Source organism: Ambystoma mexicanum, chromosome 6p, assembly GCF_040938575.1.
Source record: "Ambystoma mexicanum isolate Mex_15411 chromosome 6p, UKY_AmexF1_1, whole genome shotgun sequence".
In the NCBI taxonomy this organism is placed as follows: Eukaryota; Metazoa; Chordata; class Amphibia; order Caudata; family Ambystomatidae; genus Ambystoma; species Ambystoma mexicanum.
The window spans coordinates 95,263,232-95,279,542 of NC_090935.1; the positions used below are offsets into that span (position 1 = coordinate 95,263,232).

Here is a 16,311-nt window from a genome sequence, read left to right on the forward strand (position 1 = left end):
CTATATGCAGAGCAGCTTCTCTGTAAAGATGAGCCAGTACGCTGCCTGGCAGTTCTACCTCTGTACAGTCTGTCTTTACTGGTCTCGATACTATGGCTGCTCCGCTCCTCTCTGTACTCGATTCCCGCCAGTGTCCTTTACCTGCAGCTCTGCCCCGGCAGTCGCTTTCCACACCGTTCTTTCACCTTTTGCAGTCATTCCCACAGTAGACCACCTCTCTCACCACTCTATCCTTCCAGGAAGTCTCCTTTATGGTTCGTTCTTTTCCTTCTTCCGATCACTTCCCCCAATACCCGCAGTCTTTCCCTCTCCTCTGCACCCTTATTCCCTTTCAGAGACTGCCCCCTACGATCTGCAGTGATCTTTCATCCCAAGTCATATTTCCCCAGGAACTCGACTGCAGTCTCTGTTTCCATTTGTGCTCTCTCATAACCTGGGCATTTGTCCATTAGCTATACCATATGCATCACCCATTACTCATTCTTGCCAGCCCCTTTCCTTTCCCCTCCAGTAAGGTGCTGAATGAGACATTTTCCTTTGTTTTGGCATAACAAGGCCGCAGATTTATTTTCACACATATATATAACCACAGCAAACGATATTGAAAATAGCTCCAAAGATGCGGCGACTGCTCCTCGTCCTGCTTCCCCCTTTTTATCCATGTCCATTGCAGGCCCAACTCCCCCAAGACCTTCGAGTCTGAGAATCGCCTGCCCCTGCAGGTATTTGCGGAGTGGGGGAGCGCCGTTTGTTGGGGGGAAGCTGAGCCCCAATTGCTACCGCCAGGCACCCCCGCCGTTTAGGCTCCCAGGAGGCGCGGTCCAGAATGGGCGAAGCCCCTTCCGGTTTAGCAATGGCTCATTCGGAGTCTTTCTGTTCTCATTGGTCGCCACAACACCGCCACGCCAAAGGTGGGTTACAGCCCACCGTGGCTCCCCCTTTTCCTAATTTGTAACTCTAGAAAGTTCTGTGTACACCTTGCTGCCCGGTGCCAGTCCTTCTATCCTTCCTTGACCAGGGATGTCACCTTTGCCAGTTGTGCCTGATCCTGGGGTACCTCAGTCCCCCCCCCACCTTTCCATCCTCCTTGACCTGCTCTCGCACCACCGGCTCCTGGTTCTACCACTGCTTTGAAGCCAACTGCCTCCTTCACTTCCAACCATCTCCTTACCAGGCACAACTCTCCCAACACTCCGTGCCTGGTAACACCCTGCCCCTGCAGGTGTTTTAGGGGTGAGAGAGCGCCATTTGTTCGAGAAGGCTGAGCCCTCGTTGCCAACACCAGACGCCCCTGCCGTTTTTAGGCTCCCAAGAGGCGCTGGTCCGACTCCGTCCTTGCATTATCCAACCCTCTCCTTCGTGGACACAACTCTCTCAACCCTCCGTGCCTGATACCTCCCTGCCCTTGCGGGTGTTTTCGGGCTGAGAAAAAGTCATTTGTTCGAGGAAGCGGAGCCCTCGTTGCCACCACCAGACGCCCCTGCCGTGTTAGGCTCCCAAGAGGCGCTGCTCCGACTCCCGCTTAGTGGAGTCTATACACGAAGCTACTGTACATACTGACATGTCTTTTGGCTCAAAACTTATCCCACCTTTGCCACATACTAGTGGTGTTATATTGATTCCACCGAACTGGCCCATGTGCGCAAGCCCAATATATTGCGTTGTGTATTAGTAACTTTCATGACCACTTCTGTAGCCCAATGGCTAGCCTGAGCCCTCTCCCCCGCATCAATGCCCTTGCAACTACCAGGCCCTGCAGTGATAAGGTACCCCACCATGACCCAACATGGACAACCTGTTTTATAGGGTATGCCCTCCTGTGCATTGACCTCGGTGGCTCCGCCCCTGACCTGAGTGCCCCAGCAACCTTCACCCCCTGGCCAATTCAGATATGTCCCATCCCATGCCCACTCGAATCTGCCCAGATATGGTTGCCTACAAGGGTATCCATCTACCTCCGTGCCCTTATTGCCTCCCCGGCCTATTCTCCCATCCTCTCCTAACCTGCTTTATATCATTTGGAAAGTTGGTAGGAGGATAGGTTTTTTCTAATGCGCTTAATACCCCGAGGTTTCCACGCGCTAACATGGGATCAAACTTTTGTTGCTCTGTGTCATCTTGCTTCCAAGTCCAGCCTGCTCCCCCTGAGCTGTCCTCACCTCTACGCTTTTGTACATCCCCTGATTCGCCCTATTCACTTAGGTACATTCACTCTTATGTCCTACAAATTTGCAATGCCTTGCCACTCCTGTCAAACCGTGTGACCCTGCGTGATCCCGACCAACCACCTTTCCGTGGTGGAAATTCCTTTAAAAGCCTGCTGCACAGAAAAGTTTGTGTACCGCAACGTCTCATCACGGGCCACAACGTGAGTTCCGTAATAGAGTCCCTCACTGCAAACCCCTATCCGTTACTTGCGAATTCAGCTGACGCATTTGAACACTCTGTAGCCCCTGTGTCACCTCTGTGGCTGCTACCACAAAAAACAAACAAATGCCGTCAACCCAACCCACGTGGCTGATAACTAATCCGCTGCTGCTGTGTCATAGCAGCTGTACCACCAACCCCTGCACCACGTGGCAGTTGCGATAGCACCGCACCAGAGATGTGATCCTTACAGAACGCTCCGCCCAGGTGAACTGTGGCCCAATCGAAAGCTTTAACCCTCCCATGTGCAGTTGCGCCACCGAACTTACCCATGTTAATCCCCCGGCTGTAGCCTTCCATACTTTCCCTGACTGCGCCCCATCACCTTGCTGCTAGTGGGTCGCTCAGCCTGGCCAAAATAAAAACGCCACATAAGACAAGTTGAAACCTGGCTGTAAACATGGAATATTCCCTTGCTGACACATGCAAGCCCACTGCACTGTTCACCCATCCCAACTGACGGTAGTTTGCCCTCATTTCCGCTGTTCATGAGCGCCAATGCCCTACCTAAGCCCACGAGGAGACACTCAATGTCACCCATACTGAACACGCGGGCGCCTCGCAACCTTCCCTGCAATGCGCCACATAACGCATGTGTGGCGCCTAGTCATATTTGTACGTAAACGGAGCCTGCCCATGATCCCCAAAATGCTTCAAAACCTCCATCTTGTAACCGGGCATGCGGCACGGCTTCCGACCGCGAGCCTTTACCATCTGCGTAGCTCCGCCACTCCACACCCCTGTAGCCTGGCCACACAATCCATCTTAGTGGTGAAAACTCATCTTCCCCCCGTAGCTGAAGAGAACAATTTTCTTTCAGCCTCGTTCAAACTCGAAACCATGCTCGTACTCGGCCCTACCTGTTTAGCCCTAAAGCTTTCGCCGGGTACGCCTGTATTTAACAAGACGTGCAGTTCAGCACAGCCTCAGTCCAGTCATTTATTTATCATACATGCAGCCTACACAGCGCCAACCACGCGTTAACATAATACTTAAGCAGCTATATAGCGCTGCGAACCCTCAGGCTTCTGAGCCCTGCTCATTTTCCACCTGGTGAGTGGTGGCCATTTATTGACTTTGGAAGGGTGCCTGGGTGAGCTAGGCCCTGCCGAGATCCGAACCTGCGTCCGCGGGCTCTGCACAGCTATCTATGTGAGCGTTCTACTCGCTGTGCTACCGGACCAGCTGTTGTCCCTTCCATTTTAAGGTGAATCTGACATCGTACCCACAGGGGCAACTACCTTGATTGCAACGCCTTGCCCTTTCCGCCTTTACACGTGCTGAATCATCGTGTGCATCCATAAAATCGTATAGGGTTCGCCTCCACCATAAAACCCCTGTGTAATTATCTACCCCTATACCTTTGCGTATTAAACGCCGCCGCTCATAACCCCATGCTAAGCCCCTACCGGCTATACCCTTCGTACTTTTATCACTTCCTACCGTGACAACCGACCCTCAATTCGCCGGGTCAGCTGCATTGAACCTGCTCTTATCAATTCAGCACATGAGCAACACAGCCGACTTGCGGGACGGCGCCCGCTTCCTTGCAATCCATACCATCTCCTGCCCTTATACCAGAAACCATAGCGTCTGAATCGAATGCTGCCTCTTGCGCAGCTCCAACAACTTGCGCACCAAAATGGCGTTTAATAGAACCGCCCCCGCTATGGTCAGACAAACGACCCACGGAACACGCCTTATAACCGGCCTGTACCCTAAAACTGTAATTTTATCCGGTATAGCACATTTGCCTACCCACGTCTACATGCAGTCACAAAAACCCCTTTACCATGACTTCATACCTCATTTAACCCAAACGGAATTACAATACCCCCAGCTGTGCATTAGTGCTCACGGCACTAGCGATCCACCATCTAACACTCCGACTGGTGACCCCCCGCCTGGGGGCCCCTCCAAGCACACTGAGTGGCACGTAACAAACATCAGCCCTCGAATGCGGGCCCGGGAACATAATCTCCCCGGCTGACCTTCATTATATATACACCGCGGGTTCCCCGCATACTGCAACTGCCACACCTGTAGTTGCAGCACCTGTCCGCTACTTTGGTTGCAAAGTATTACAGCCCCCGACATGCCCAAAGAGACCCCATCCCGGCTACCATGTGCACCAAATCAAAACATAAAATACTGACGGTGAAAACGGAAACTGCTTTCCCATCCAGGCACTGCTATCAGCCCTGGCAGTATTAATGTGCAGCTCCGTAGCAAGTTCACTGACGAGGCGTATAAGCTCCCCAGAGCTATCCCACAATGCATTTCATCAAAACCTTGTGTAGCCATTCCAGCAATGGACACTCTTCGTCCGAACATACATCTTTCCCCTGCTCATTAACAGACAAAGCGGCCATCTCTGAATGACATATTGATAAACCCCTTATAACCTCAAGGCCCCCCAGATAACCAGTCGTTCTAAGCGTTGTTCCTGTATTTCCCAACTCATAATCCTAGGTGCATAAAGTAAATACGCCGGTACATTTTCGCAATTAGTACACCACCTTTAAATGCGACCCCGGAACCCTACCTCACATTGACATTCTGGAGCCTTGGGCCAGGCGGACGTAAAGCGGAACAGGGTGCTGCATCTGCATTAACCATACCATAATAGACACATCGACGTTGAAAACGCATACTACCTAATTCGTACAACTCTGCAAAACGCACCTGAACCGCAGATCCTCTCTCAGCATTTCCTATGCAGCACGGCGGACACTTTAACCCCTGAATGCCCGGACACGCGGCACCGGTGCAATCCACCGTGGGAAACCTGTCTGGGCCTTTGATAATCCGCCCCCTGACATGCCCAAGAAGACCACAATACGCATACAATATAACCACGTCTATCCTTGTAAACACAGGCCGGCTTGGGCAACGGCAAACTAGTGTGTCCCCTTACCGCCCAACCTTGCCAGCTCCTCTCACCAAAGGTCACCCGACTGCTGGCTAACCCCATGTCGCAAGGCAACCCCGTACACTAGTACCATTTGGCCCGGCATACCCGACGTACAGCAGGAAACAGTGGGAGTTCAATGATCCCCAATAACTTGCTGGAACCCCCTGCTCTCAGCACTCGACACCCAGCTGACTGTACTACTAACCCTTTATCCGATACTGGCCCTTTCCAAGCTTACTACGCCGCTCCTTACCCGACGCACCCTCCTGGCTGCCTCCTTATCACTGCTCCGCTGGAACCCCGATAAAACCGGAACGCTTCCTCTTCTCGCTTGGGAACAGTAACACGAACAAAACGAAAATCCTCTCATGAAACGAAAATCCTCTCATGCTTGGCGGGCGCCCGGCTGCTGGAAGAGCTGCAAGTGCTCCTGTGCCGGGCGCCTGCCGCTTATGAATCCCAAGCTCCTCCCCTTTCTTTTGTTGCCCTTCGCGGGCTTTTGCAGCGCTTGGCGCTCTTTTTCGGCCTCTTGCCGCCCTCTCCCCTGCCCCCGCGGGGGGAGGGACGAGAGAGCGGAAGGAGGAAGGCCCCTGCCCCGGTTATCGGGGTGCCTCCTCCATTTCCCTTCGGGTCTCTGTTCGTCACCTTCATTCTCGGTCCCTCTCTCTCTCTCTCTACTTATCTCCTTTTCTCTCTACCTTTCTCTCTCTCGACCTATATCTCTCACTGTATCACTCTGTCTCCTGCTACTTCTCGCTCTATTTTACCTTCTATCTACCTCTCCCAATCTCTAGACATCTCTTTCTCCCTCTCTCTCTCTCTCTCTGTTTCTCCCTTCCTCTCACGATCTCTACCTCTCTGTACCTCCCTCTCTCCTCTCTCACACTCTCTACATCTCTTTCTTCTCAATCCCTCATGCTCTCGCTGCCTCTCTGCCTCACCCTCTGCTCGCTCTACCTCACTCTCCTCTCACACTCTCTCCCTTTCTTCTCTCTCTTCATCTCAGGCTCTCTCTACCTTTCTGCACCTCCCTCTCTCCTCTCTCACACTCCATCTCTTTCTTCTCACTCCCTCACGCTCTCGCTGCCTCTCTACCTCACCCTCTCCTCGCTCTACCCCACTCTCCTCCCACACTCTCTCCCTTTCTTCTCTCTCTTCCTCTCACGCTCTCTGTACCTCCCTCTCTCCTCTCCCACACGCTCTATCTCTTTCTTCTCACTCCCTCACGCTCTTGCTGCCTCTCTACCTCACCCTCTGCCCACTCTACCCCACTCTCCTCTCACACTCTCTCCCTGTCTTCTCTCTCTTCCTCTCACGCCTACTCCTGCTTCCTCTTGCCCTTCTTCTCACGCCCACTCCTGCTTCCTCTCCCCCTCACTCTTTCTCTTTTGTATCTCTGTACCTCCCTGTCTCCCACCCATACACTCCTCCCCCTTGCATTGCAGCAAGCTCTGCTTCCCCTGCAGTTCTCTCGGGGAGGAGGGGTGGTTAGATGGGGGAAACCTGGGTCACAAATATACAGCCCAGAAAATACCTCTCAACAGGAAATCCTGACTCCTCCGCGCCAAAAAGATAAGAGTAACAAAAGGTTGCTGGTTTCGATGACAGTACTGCTGCTGTCATCTTCTTCAAGACCCGATCATTCGAATGTGGGGATTACTTCGTAACAAATCTGCAAATCCGGATTCAGCATTCACCCCCGTCTACTCGTAGCTCCAAAATTGGGGGCATTTTCTAAAGGCGAGGGGCGTGGGTGCCTGCTGCTCCTCGTCTATCGGCACACGGCACTGGTGCAGTTCCCTAGTGTCTTAGATCCGCTCGGGTCATAGGCCTGATCCGGAGACTCGCTTGTGTTATTCTGGCCATATCCTAGAATAGTGTTGGGCTACATGTCTCTGAACTAGCCCGATTTTGCTCATGGTAACAGGGCATCTGTGAGTCTTTTATCTCCGATCCCCCATCAGGCGCCTTGGTTTTAATATCCACAAGTGATCGATACATACGTACTGAGAAGAGACTGCCAAGTTGGTTAATAGATATATGTTAAATTCCCCTAGGCAGTGTGACTCTTGCGCCTAATCAGGGTTATAATTGGCCACCCTGGTTGGGCCACTTCCTGATTGGATTTCTATTGAGCAATCGTATGATGCCATATCGTTAAGTAGGGACAGTGTTCTCTTCCTTTCCCTTATAGATAGGCGGCGTTGTTAAGTAGGGAGAGTGTTCTCTTCCTTTCCCTTTTAGATAGGCGGTGTTGTTTAGTAGGGACAGTGTTCTCTTCCTTTCCCTTTTAGATAGGCGGTGTTGTTAAGTAGGGACAGTGTTCTCTTCCTTTCCCTTATAGATAGGCGGTGTTGTTAAGTAGGGAGAGTGTTCTCTTCCTTTCCCTTTTAGATAGGCGGTGTTGTTAGGTAGGGACAGTGTTCTCTTCCTTTCCCTTCTAGATAGGCAGTGTTCTTAAGTAGGGACATTGTTCTCTTCCTTTCCCGTTTAGATAGGCGGTGTTGTTAGGAAGGGACAGTGTTCTCTTCCTTTCCCTTCTAGATAGGCAGTCTTCTTAAGTAGGGACATTGTTCTCTTCCTTTCCCTTCTAGATAGGCAGTCTTCTTAAGTAGGGAGAGTGTTCTCTTCCTTTCCCGTTTAGATAGGCGGTGTTGTTAAGTAGGGACAGTGTTCTCTTCCTTTCCCTTTTAGATAGGCGGTGTTGTTAAGTAGGGAGAGTGTTCTCTTCCTTTCCCTTTTAGATAGGCGGTGTTGTTAGGTAGGGACAGTGTTCTCTTCCTTTCCCTTTTAGATAGGCGGTGTTGTTAGGTAGGGACAGTGTTCTCTTCCTTTCCCTTCTAGATAGGCGGCGTTGTTAAGTAGGGAGAGTGTTCTCTTCCTTTCCCTTCTAGATAGGCAGTGTTCTTAAGTAGGGACAGTGTTCTCTTCCTTTCTCTTATAGATAGGCGGTGTTGTTAAGTAGGGAGAGTGTTCTCTTCCTTTCCCTTTTAGATAGGCGGTGTTGTTAAGTAGGGAGAGTGTTCTCTTCATTTCCCTTTTAGATAGGCGGTGTTGTTAAGTAGGGACAGTGTTCTCTTCCTTTCCCTTTTAGATAGGCGGTGTTGTTAAGTAGGGAGAGTGTTCTCTTCCTTTCCCTTTTAGATAGGCGGTGTTGTTAAGTAGGGACAGTGTTCTCTTCCTTTCTCTTTTAGATAGGCGGTGTTGTTAAGTAGGGACAGTGTTCTCTTCCTTTCCCTTATAGATAGGCGGAGTTGTTAGGTAGGGACAGTGTTCTCTTCCTTTCCCTTCTAGATAGGCAGTCTTCTTAAGTAGGGAGAGTGTTCTCTTCCTTTCCCGTTTAGATAGGCGGTGTTGTTAGGAAGGGACAGTGTTCTCTTCCTTTCCCTTCTAGATAGGCAGTCTTCTTAAGTAGGGAGAGTGTTCTCTTCCTTTCCCGTTTAGATAGGCGGTGTTGTTAGGAAGGGACAGTGTTCTCTTCCTTTCCCTTCTAGATAGGCAGTCTTCTTAAGTAGGGAGAGTGTTCTCTTCCTTTCCCGTTTAGATAGGCGGTGTTGTTAGGAAGGGACAGTGTTCTCTTCCTTTCCCTTCTAGATAGGCAGTCTTCTTAAGTAGGGAGAGTGTTCTCTTCCTTTCCCGTTTAGATAGGCGGTGTTGTTAGGAAGGGACAGTGTTCTCTTCCTTTCCCTTCTAGATAGGCAGTCTTCTTAAGTAGGGAGAGTGTTCTCTTCCTTTCCCGTTTAGATAGGCGGTGTTGTTAGGAAGGGACAGTGTTCTCTTCCTTTCCCTTCTAGATAGGCAGTCTTCTTAAGTAGGGACATTGTTCTCTTCCTTTCCCTTTTAGATAGGCGGTGTTGTTAGGAAGGGACAGTGTTCTCTTCCTTTCCCTTCTAGATAGGCAGTCTTCTTAAGTAGGGAGAGTGTTCTCTTCCTTTCCCGTTTAGATAAGCGGTGCATCACCGTCAACCTAGGGCTAGCACTTCCCGACAGGCTCAGGGTGTGCCTTCGACGAGAGACAGTGGTAGTGTTCTCCAAACACCATTTATTAGAGCTGAAAAAACCAATGAGATCCCTAAGATCCCCCATTTCCTTCCTTTTATGTGTGTGATAAAACGTTGTGGTTTAAGGGAGGGATAACAGTAGTTTCCCATCCAGACTGCCTTATCCAGTCCCTGAGTGTTGTTTTGCTATCCTTAATGCCCAACATCTTTTTTTTCGGTGACCAAAGTGTTTTTCCGTCTTAATTTGAATGATTAATCCTTGATTTTCTATTTTTAGGGAGTTTCGACTATAAGGACGAGAGACACACCATTTAAGAAGAGTGCCACGTTCAGCACCCCCATCAGTGAATACATGGATGAGCCTATGCCCTACACCCAGGAGAACTACCCCAACCTATGAACTCTCTGAATCCCCTCTGTATAGCCTGACCCTTAAAGTCCTCCTCAGCCGCCCCATCAGTGACTACATGGATGAACCTACGCCCTACACCCAGGAGAACTCTCCCAACCTATGAACTCGCTGAATCCCCTCTGTATAGCCTATCCCATAAAGTCCTCCTCAGCTGCCCCATCAGTGACTACATGGATGAACCTACAACCTACACCCAGGAGAACTATCCCAACCTATGAACTCTCTGAATTCCCTCTGTATAGCCTGACCCTTAAAGTCCTCCTCAGCCGCCCCATCAGTGACTACATGGATGAACCTACAACCTACACCCAGGAGAACTATCCCAACCTATGAACTCTCTGAATTCCCTCTGTATAGCCTGACCCTTAAAGTCCACCTCAGCCGCCCCATCAGTGACTACATGGATGAACCTACGCCCTACACCCAGGAGAACTCTCCCAACCTATGAACTCTCTGAATCCACTATGTATAGCCGATCCCATAAAGTCCTCCTCAGCCGCCCCATCAGTGACTACATCGATGGACCTACGCCCTACACCCAGGAGAACTCTCCCAACCTATGAACTCTCTGAATCCACTATGTATAGCCTAACCCATAAAGACCTCCTCAGCCGCCCCATCAGTGACTACATGGATGAGCCTATGCCCTACACCCAGGAGAACTACCCCAACCTATAAACTCTCTGAATCAACTATGAGTAGCCTGACCCTTAAAGTCCTCTTCAGCCGCCCCATCAGTGAATACATGGATGAGCCTATGACCTTCACCCAGGAGAACTACCCCCAACCTATAAACCCTCTGAATCAACTATGTGTAGCCTGACCCTTAAAGTCCTCTTCAGCCACCCCATCAGTGAATACATGGATGAGCCTTTACCCTATGTGATATTGCATACTAAATACTCTTCCAATAACGCCTTTCACAGGTGGGCCATTAATGATTACCTTGAGCATATTGAATAACGCCCTAAGCACAGGAGAACTTCCCAACCTGTAAAGTCTGTCAGTTTTGCTATTCACTGCCTTCCCTCTTTGGCCAACCCAACAGTGGATTCATAGATGAACCGATGTACCTTGTACACAGGAGAACTACCCCACTCTGAAAAGTCTTCCAGATCTGTCCCCTACATCTTGACTTGGACAGATCCCCTGAGGAACCTCCCTGGAGAATATGCGGATGCATTTACGGCTTATGGACATAACTATTGAGCTCTGCAAAACCTTCCAAATCCTTCCTCCACAGCCTGACCCTTGCAGAACACTCTGCAGCAACAAACCAGTCAATACGATTGTGGACCTGTACCCTATACAGCCGAGTATTAACCTGTCTCTTCAACTCTTCCAAAGCGTCTTCCCTATGCTGACCCAGAACACCTTCAGAAACCCGTCAGTCAATACACGGCTCCACCTCTTCCAACGATTCTCCTGGCCCTCGCAGCGCAACTCTGGAAACTCATTGATAAATATATATGTTAGGCTATGAAAGTTTCAGAACAGGGTAGTCAAATTCTCCGAGCTCTTCATCTGATGGGATCCAGCCGCCTTGTATATGTTAGACTATGAAAGTTTCAGAACAGGATAGTCAAATTCTCCGAGCTCTTCATCTGGTGGGATCCAGCCGCCATGTATATGTTAGACTATGAACATTTCAGAACAGGGTAGTCAAATTCTCCGAGCTCTTCATCTGAAGGAACCCAGCCACCATTCATACACTCTTCCTTTTGCAGGTCAATACCCACAACCCTGTGCATGAAAGCCTGATGGGGAAAAGGAAACTCAACTCTAGGTTCTTCCGGGTCATTCCTTCCACTCGTATCCACAAAGCCTGCTCTTTTTGCTAACCCTCGCCAACCCGTCCAGTCAACGCCTACCAGGTACAGTTCCCTTATGTGCCGCAGAATGGATCAATCCTTTCCACACCTCCTCTTGCCTGCACCCTGCATCCCACCTTCAGCGTTCCACCGTTGACCCTCTGAACACCAAGCAGCGCTTTCTCCTTTAACTTGACAGCCATTGGTGCATTGCTGCGGCCTGTTTCTGTCCAACCAACAATGAGGTGATCTTTGCTTCTCTCGGATGAGCTCAGACCTGTGGGATGGGCTAAAAGTGGAGTTTTTTCTTTGTCTCGTGGTGTGGCACCACTCTGTCAATTTCATGGAATTCATTATGTATGACTTCACGTCACAAGGTCCTTTGAGAACAAATAAACAGTGTGCAACATTGATTCACCTGGGTAGTCTGTACTGATGTGTGTTGTCTCTTGGTGGGCACCACTTCCAAAGGCCAGCCTGCACAGCCACTGCTTCCCTATGTATGCCAAAGGTCATGGGGGGACATGGGGTCATAAACAACACCACCTTGAGATCATGGTTCCATGTAATAATGTCCCCGCAAAACATTTTCCCGGCGACATTATGTATGAGGACATTATTACCTGATAGAGAGACCATTGGGTGTAGGGGATTGCTAGGAACCTGTAACCCTGTATAAGGATCTGGTCCTCCAGACCAGCGTTTCCGTCCTCTGGCACAGAGCCTTGTACAGTTTACTTTTCATATGGGAGCCATGTATCGTATGTATTGGGTATTGGGACGCCGTTCTGAACAGAAAGGATGTACATAGGAAGCAATACAGGTAACAGTGGCTGCCCTTGGGTGGGGTGCCGGTACTGAAGTCTAAGGACATCTAAGCAAGAGTCATTGGATGTTAAGGGGTTAGGCTTATGGGACATGAGCCAATGTCCTGGACTAGGGAACATACACACATTTCTGGGACAATGTTGATCTACTGCCATACATTAATATGTATATTTGCACATGAAACATACACATAGGTGTATGTCTTAGAGGAGAGGTTGGGCCGGGGTCTGTGGTAGTGGTGGTGAGTGCTGCCTTTTCATTGGCCACCAAGTGCAGCTTGAATCTGCAGATAGGATGCCTTCAATGTTTGGGGGTGGGGGGAGAACCCATTTGAGGGTGCAAGCAGTGAGAAGAAGCAGAAGCAAGAGGGGGTGCAGGAGGGTGGAGTTGAAGAAAGTTGTGAGTGTATACTGCACATCACCCTTCAGGAGAAAGGTATTGGTTCTGTGTGCGGCGAGTGTAATCCTCAGTGCAGGGCCTTAGTATTACTTTAAAGGCTGCATTTAAAGGGTATAGAATTTTATTCATGTTGCAAGGCCGATGCCTCGTACTTTTATGTTATTTATTTATTTATATGCAGGGAGGAACACTGCTCTTTGGATCACAAAATAGAGTACAATATATAAGACATCATATTGGCCAGGAAGCGGTGAGCTTCTTACAATAGGGTGAGTTAGAGGGACATTCTGAGCAGGTTGTGGGGGGAGTAAATGGAACAATCACCGGGCACAAAACATAGGTGGACATACATAGATTAAGTGCAGATAGGCAGTACAGGCAGCTGTGCTCGGAGTGTGCTCATTATGGGTAAAGTGCAAAAGTGGAGGCAGAGAAAGTGATGGACAGAGGCAGGTTAGAGATGAGGGAAAAATGTTTGCTAGAAGTCAGATGAGAGGTAGGTTAAGAAGGTAATTCAGAGGCGAGGATGTAGGCGTTTAGTTTGATTTTGAACAAATCTGTGTGGACTGTTTCTTGGATGTCCGGGGAAGAGAATTCCATGCACGTGGAGCACAAAGAGAGAAAGAGCAGAAACGAGAGGCTGCACAGGGAGGGGAGGAGCCACCAGAGTAGCCAAGGAGGCAGAGCAGAGATTACGAGAAGCTTAGTAGAGTTGGATAGATATGGTGGTGCCTTACCGTGGATAGATTTGTGAACCAGGAGAGGAAATTGAAATCTGGCCCTGTTTTGCATGGTCAGCCATCCAGCCTGCTGACGGTACGAGGGTGTAGGTGTGAAGTGAGGGAGTTTAAAGAGAGTCCTGTTAGCGAAGTTATTACTCTTGGCAAGAAGACAGAAAGCATAATGGGGAGCCTAAAGAGGATGCTGGCACAGTATTGCAGTTTAGAGAAGACAAGAGTGGCTGGGAGATGCTTGGCGGTGTTCAAAGGAAGGAGGTGCCTGATTTTCCTAATATTTAGGAGGTTGTCGAGTCGCTGTTGCAGTTTTAGAGATGAAAGTAGAGAAGTTGTGAGAAGGGTCATATATGATGCTGAGGTTTCTAGCTGAAGAAGATTAGGGGCGGGTGGCAGGTGGATACTGGAGAGGCAGAGGAAGAGTCTTTCATGAGAGCAGTTTCTGTGGAGTCACATGAGCGGAAGCCTGCTTGTAGGGGGTCTTGAAGGTTGCGGATGTCTAAGAAATTGGTAAGATGGTTGAACACTACCCTTTAAAGCACTTTAGGGTAGTGCGGAAGCAGAGACGTAGGGCAAATTTTATCTGGTAGGTTTGGGGTAGCCCCTTGGTTTTTTAGGAGAGGGATGACCCTGGCCATTTTGAAAATAGAGGGTATGCAAGCAGAGTCGAAGGCCAGGTTAAACAGTTCTGTGAGGTGAGAGGCCACGAAAGGGGCAATAGGCTTGACTAGCTGAGGAGCAAGAGGGTCTGATGGGGCACATTCTAGGGTATATGCTGGTCATCATGGAATTCCATGATAAAGATTAGCCCTGGGAGGTAATTGATGGAGATGGTGGTTTGCGTATAAAAGAATATGAAGTTGGATATATCAGGCTGAACTATATGGGTGGGAATTAATGGGATTTTTCATGTATTTATCAATCTTTTTGATTGAGTTTTGTAACACAAAAACAAACAGACAAGCAATGATCAGTATTACATCTATCCAGAATTTACATATAATCACATCATTTGCAAAGAGTGTGCCGAAACCCACAAGCCAGTGTGGCGCTCACCTCAAAGGAGACAGCCAACTGTGTACCCTCAAACAACCAGGATTTCATGTTTATCTGATCTCTCAGCCCTGCGGTCCATCCTGGCCCCCAGGAATGTCTCCGCTGCCAGAGAGCGAGATGGATCTGTAGCAAGAAAAATAATTCTGAAGTATTTTGTGAGGAATTAAGTGGCCCGGTGATGGCCCATCAAGCAATACCCTCAGACATTCGTGCATGACCTACTCAGTGCTCTGCGGGCACTATGCCAGTCTAGTCCGCCTCATGCCCACCCCAGCAAGTCCCTCACGGTCAATAGGGCAGACATTTCTTTAAAAGGAGGTTGTGTATGGCCAACACTGAGAGAAAGGGATGCACTGTCTTGCCGCCCCTTCTCAGGCCCCCACAAGCCCACTTAAGAGGGGGGCTATTTCTTGGGGACACAGCTTGGGGTTTGTATAAAGGGCGGGCAGTTTTCCACACTGACCCTGTCCTGGCAGACAGAACCTTGGCTCTGGGCAGCTTTGCTATTCTGGCTACTGAAATCCGAGGTGGTCTGCAGACTCCTTTGCATCTGCTGGCTGGTCAGTACCTTTGACCTCAGTGGAATAATCGTCCACATTCATGTAGATGGATTTGCCCGGTCCTAAGTGAATAAGTACATTTTAAAAAAATGACAAAAAACATCGATTCATAAAAATCACTCCGTGACTGCAGAGTCGTCTTTCTAATTCGAACTGTCGCGCCCCTTCCGCACACAAGTGCGCGCAGGGGCTGACGGGCACACCAGGACCGGGAAGCGCCATCGAGGGGGAACGGGTAAGTGTATGTTTGGGTGTGTGCTGTGTGTCTGTGTGCGTTTGGGTTAGGAGAGTCTTGGGTGGGGAGGGAGGTGGCAGGGTCTGATGAGGGTTCGGGGGGTTCAGCGACCTACAAAAAGCAAAACTATGACATAGAACTATTTGCCCTGCTGACGGCTCTGGGGAACATGGCGATGGAGAGAATTGCTCACCATTTCCCAGACCTCACCACCGCAAAGGACACAGAAGTAAGAAGTCTCACCCATACTGACTGTCTCTCTTGAGATGTACGATTCTCTCAAGACATAACACCCATCTGAACTTGCGCACTTGTTGGTGTGTACAGTGCTCCTGTTTGACCCTCGCTTTTCTATTTAATTCAGGGTGTCCTTGAATAACTCTTGAAAAAGCCCTGAAAAGCACTTCGAACATACATGCCAACCCTCCCGATTCCGGCGGGAGACTCCCGATTTTCTTCATCTAAATTCTTGCTATTTTTTACTTTCTCCCACCTTAAATAATTCTAACCCCAAAGCAATCCAATGGGAACATTTAAATCTCCCGCTTTTTGTTGCAAAATCTCCCTCCCTGGTGCTACAAAATGTTGGAATGTCTGCTTATAATACCCCCATTTCCTTCATCCTGAGTTTTTTTGTAATGTTTGTAATTTTTTTTTTGCTTTTTGTCATTTATTATTTATCTGTCTTCTTTGCTCCGCACTTTCCACTTCTCCCCCCTTGCATGCACTTTTCCCCTCCCCCTCTCCCATGCACTTGCGCGTTCTCAATGTCACTGGGCCTAGTAAGATCGCTGTTTTGTTCTCCCCTGTTCCCCTCCCTTGCCTTGTCGCGCTCTGAAACACTTGTGTACGAGTGCGATAGAAATAAACGATCAATCTCAATACCCATCGTCTCGTCTCGAAGGGCGCTGGATAGACTGTGAGCCTGAGGCCA

General features: G+C 49.4%; 1 protein-coding gene across 2 annotated transcripts in view; it reads left to right on the plus strand.

Annotated features, from left to right (window-relative positions):
* The window catches only part of SPAG8 (sperm associated antigen 8), a 419,928-nt gene extending 407,950 nt beyond the window's left edge, over positions 1-11,978 (plus strand). For both annotated transcript variants that reach the window (XM_069626773.1, XM_069626774.1), the window contains exon 7: positions 9,620-11,978. In XM_069626773.1, the coding sequence (XP_069482874.1) occupies positions 9,620-9,742 (123 nt within the window). In that variant the 3' untranslated portion in view covers positions 9,743-11,978. The remainder of the gene's footprint in view (positions 1-9,619) is intronic.
* The last annotated feature ends 4,333 nt before the right edge of the window (positions 11,979-16,311 follow it).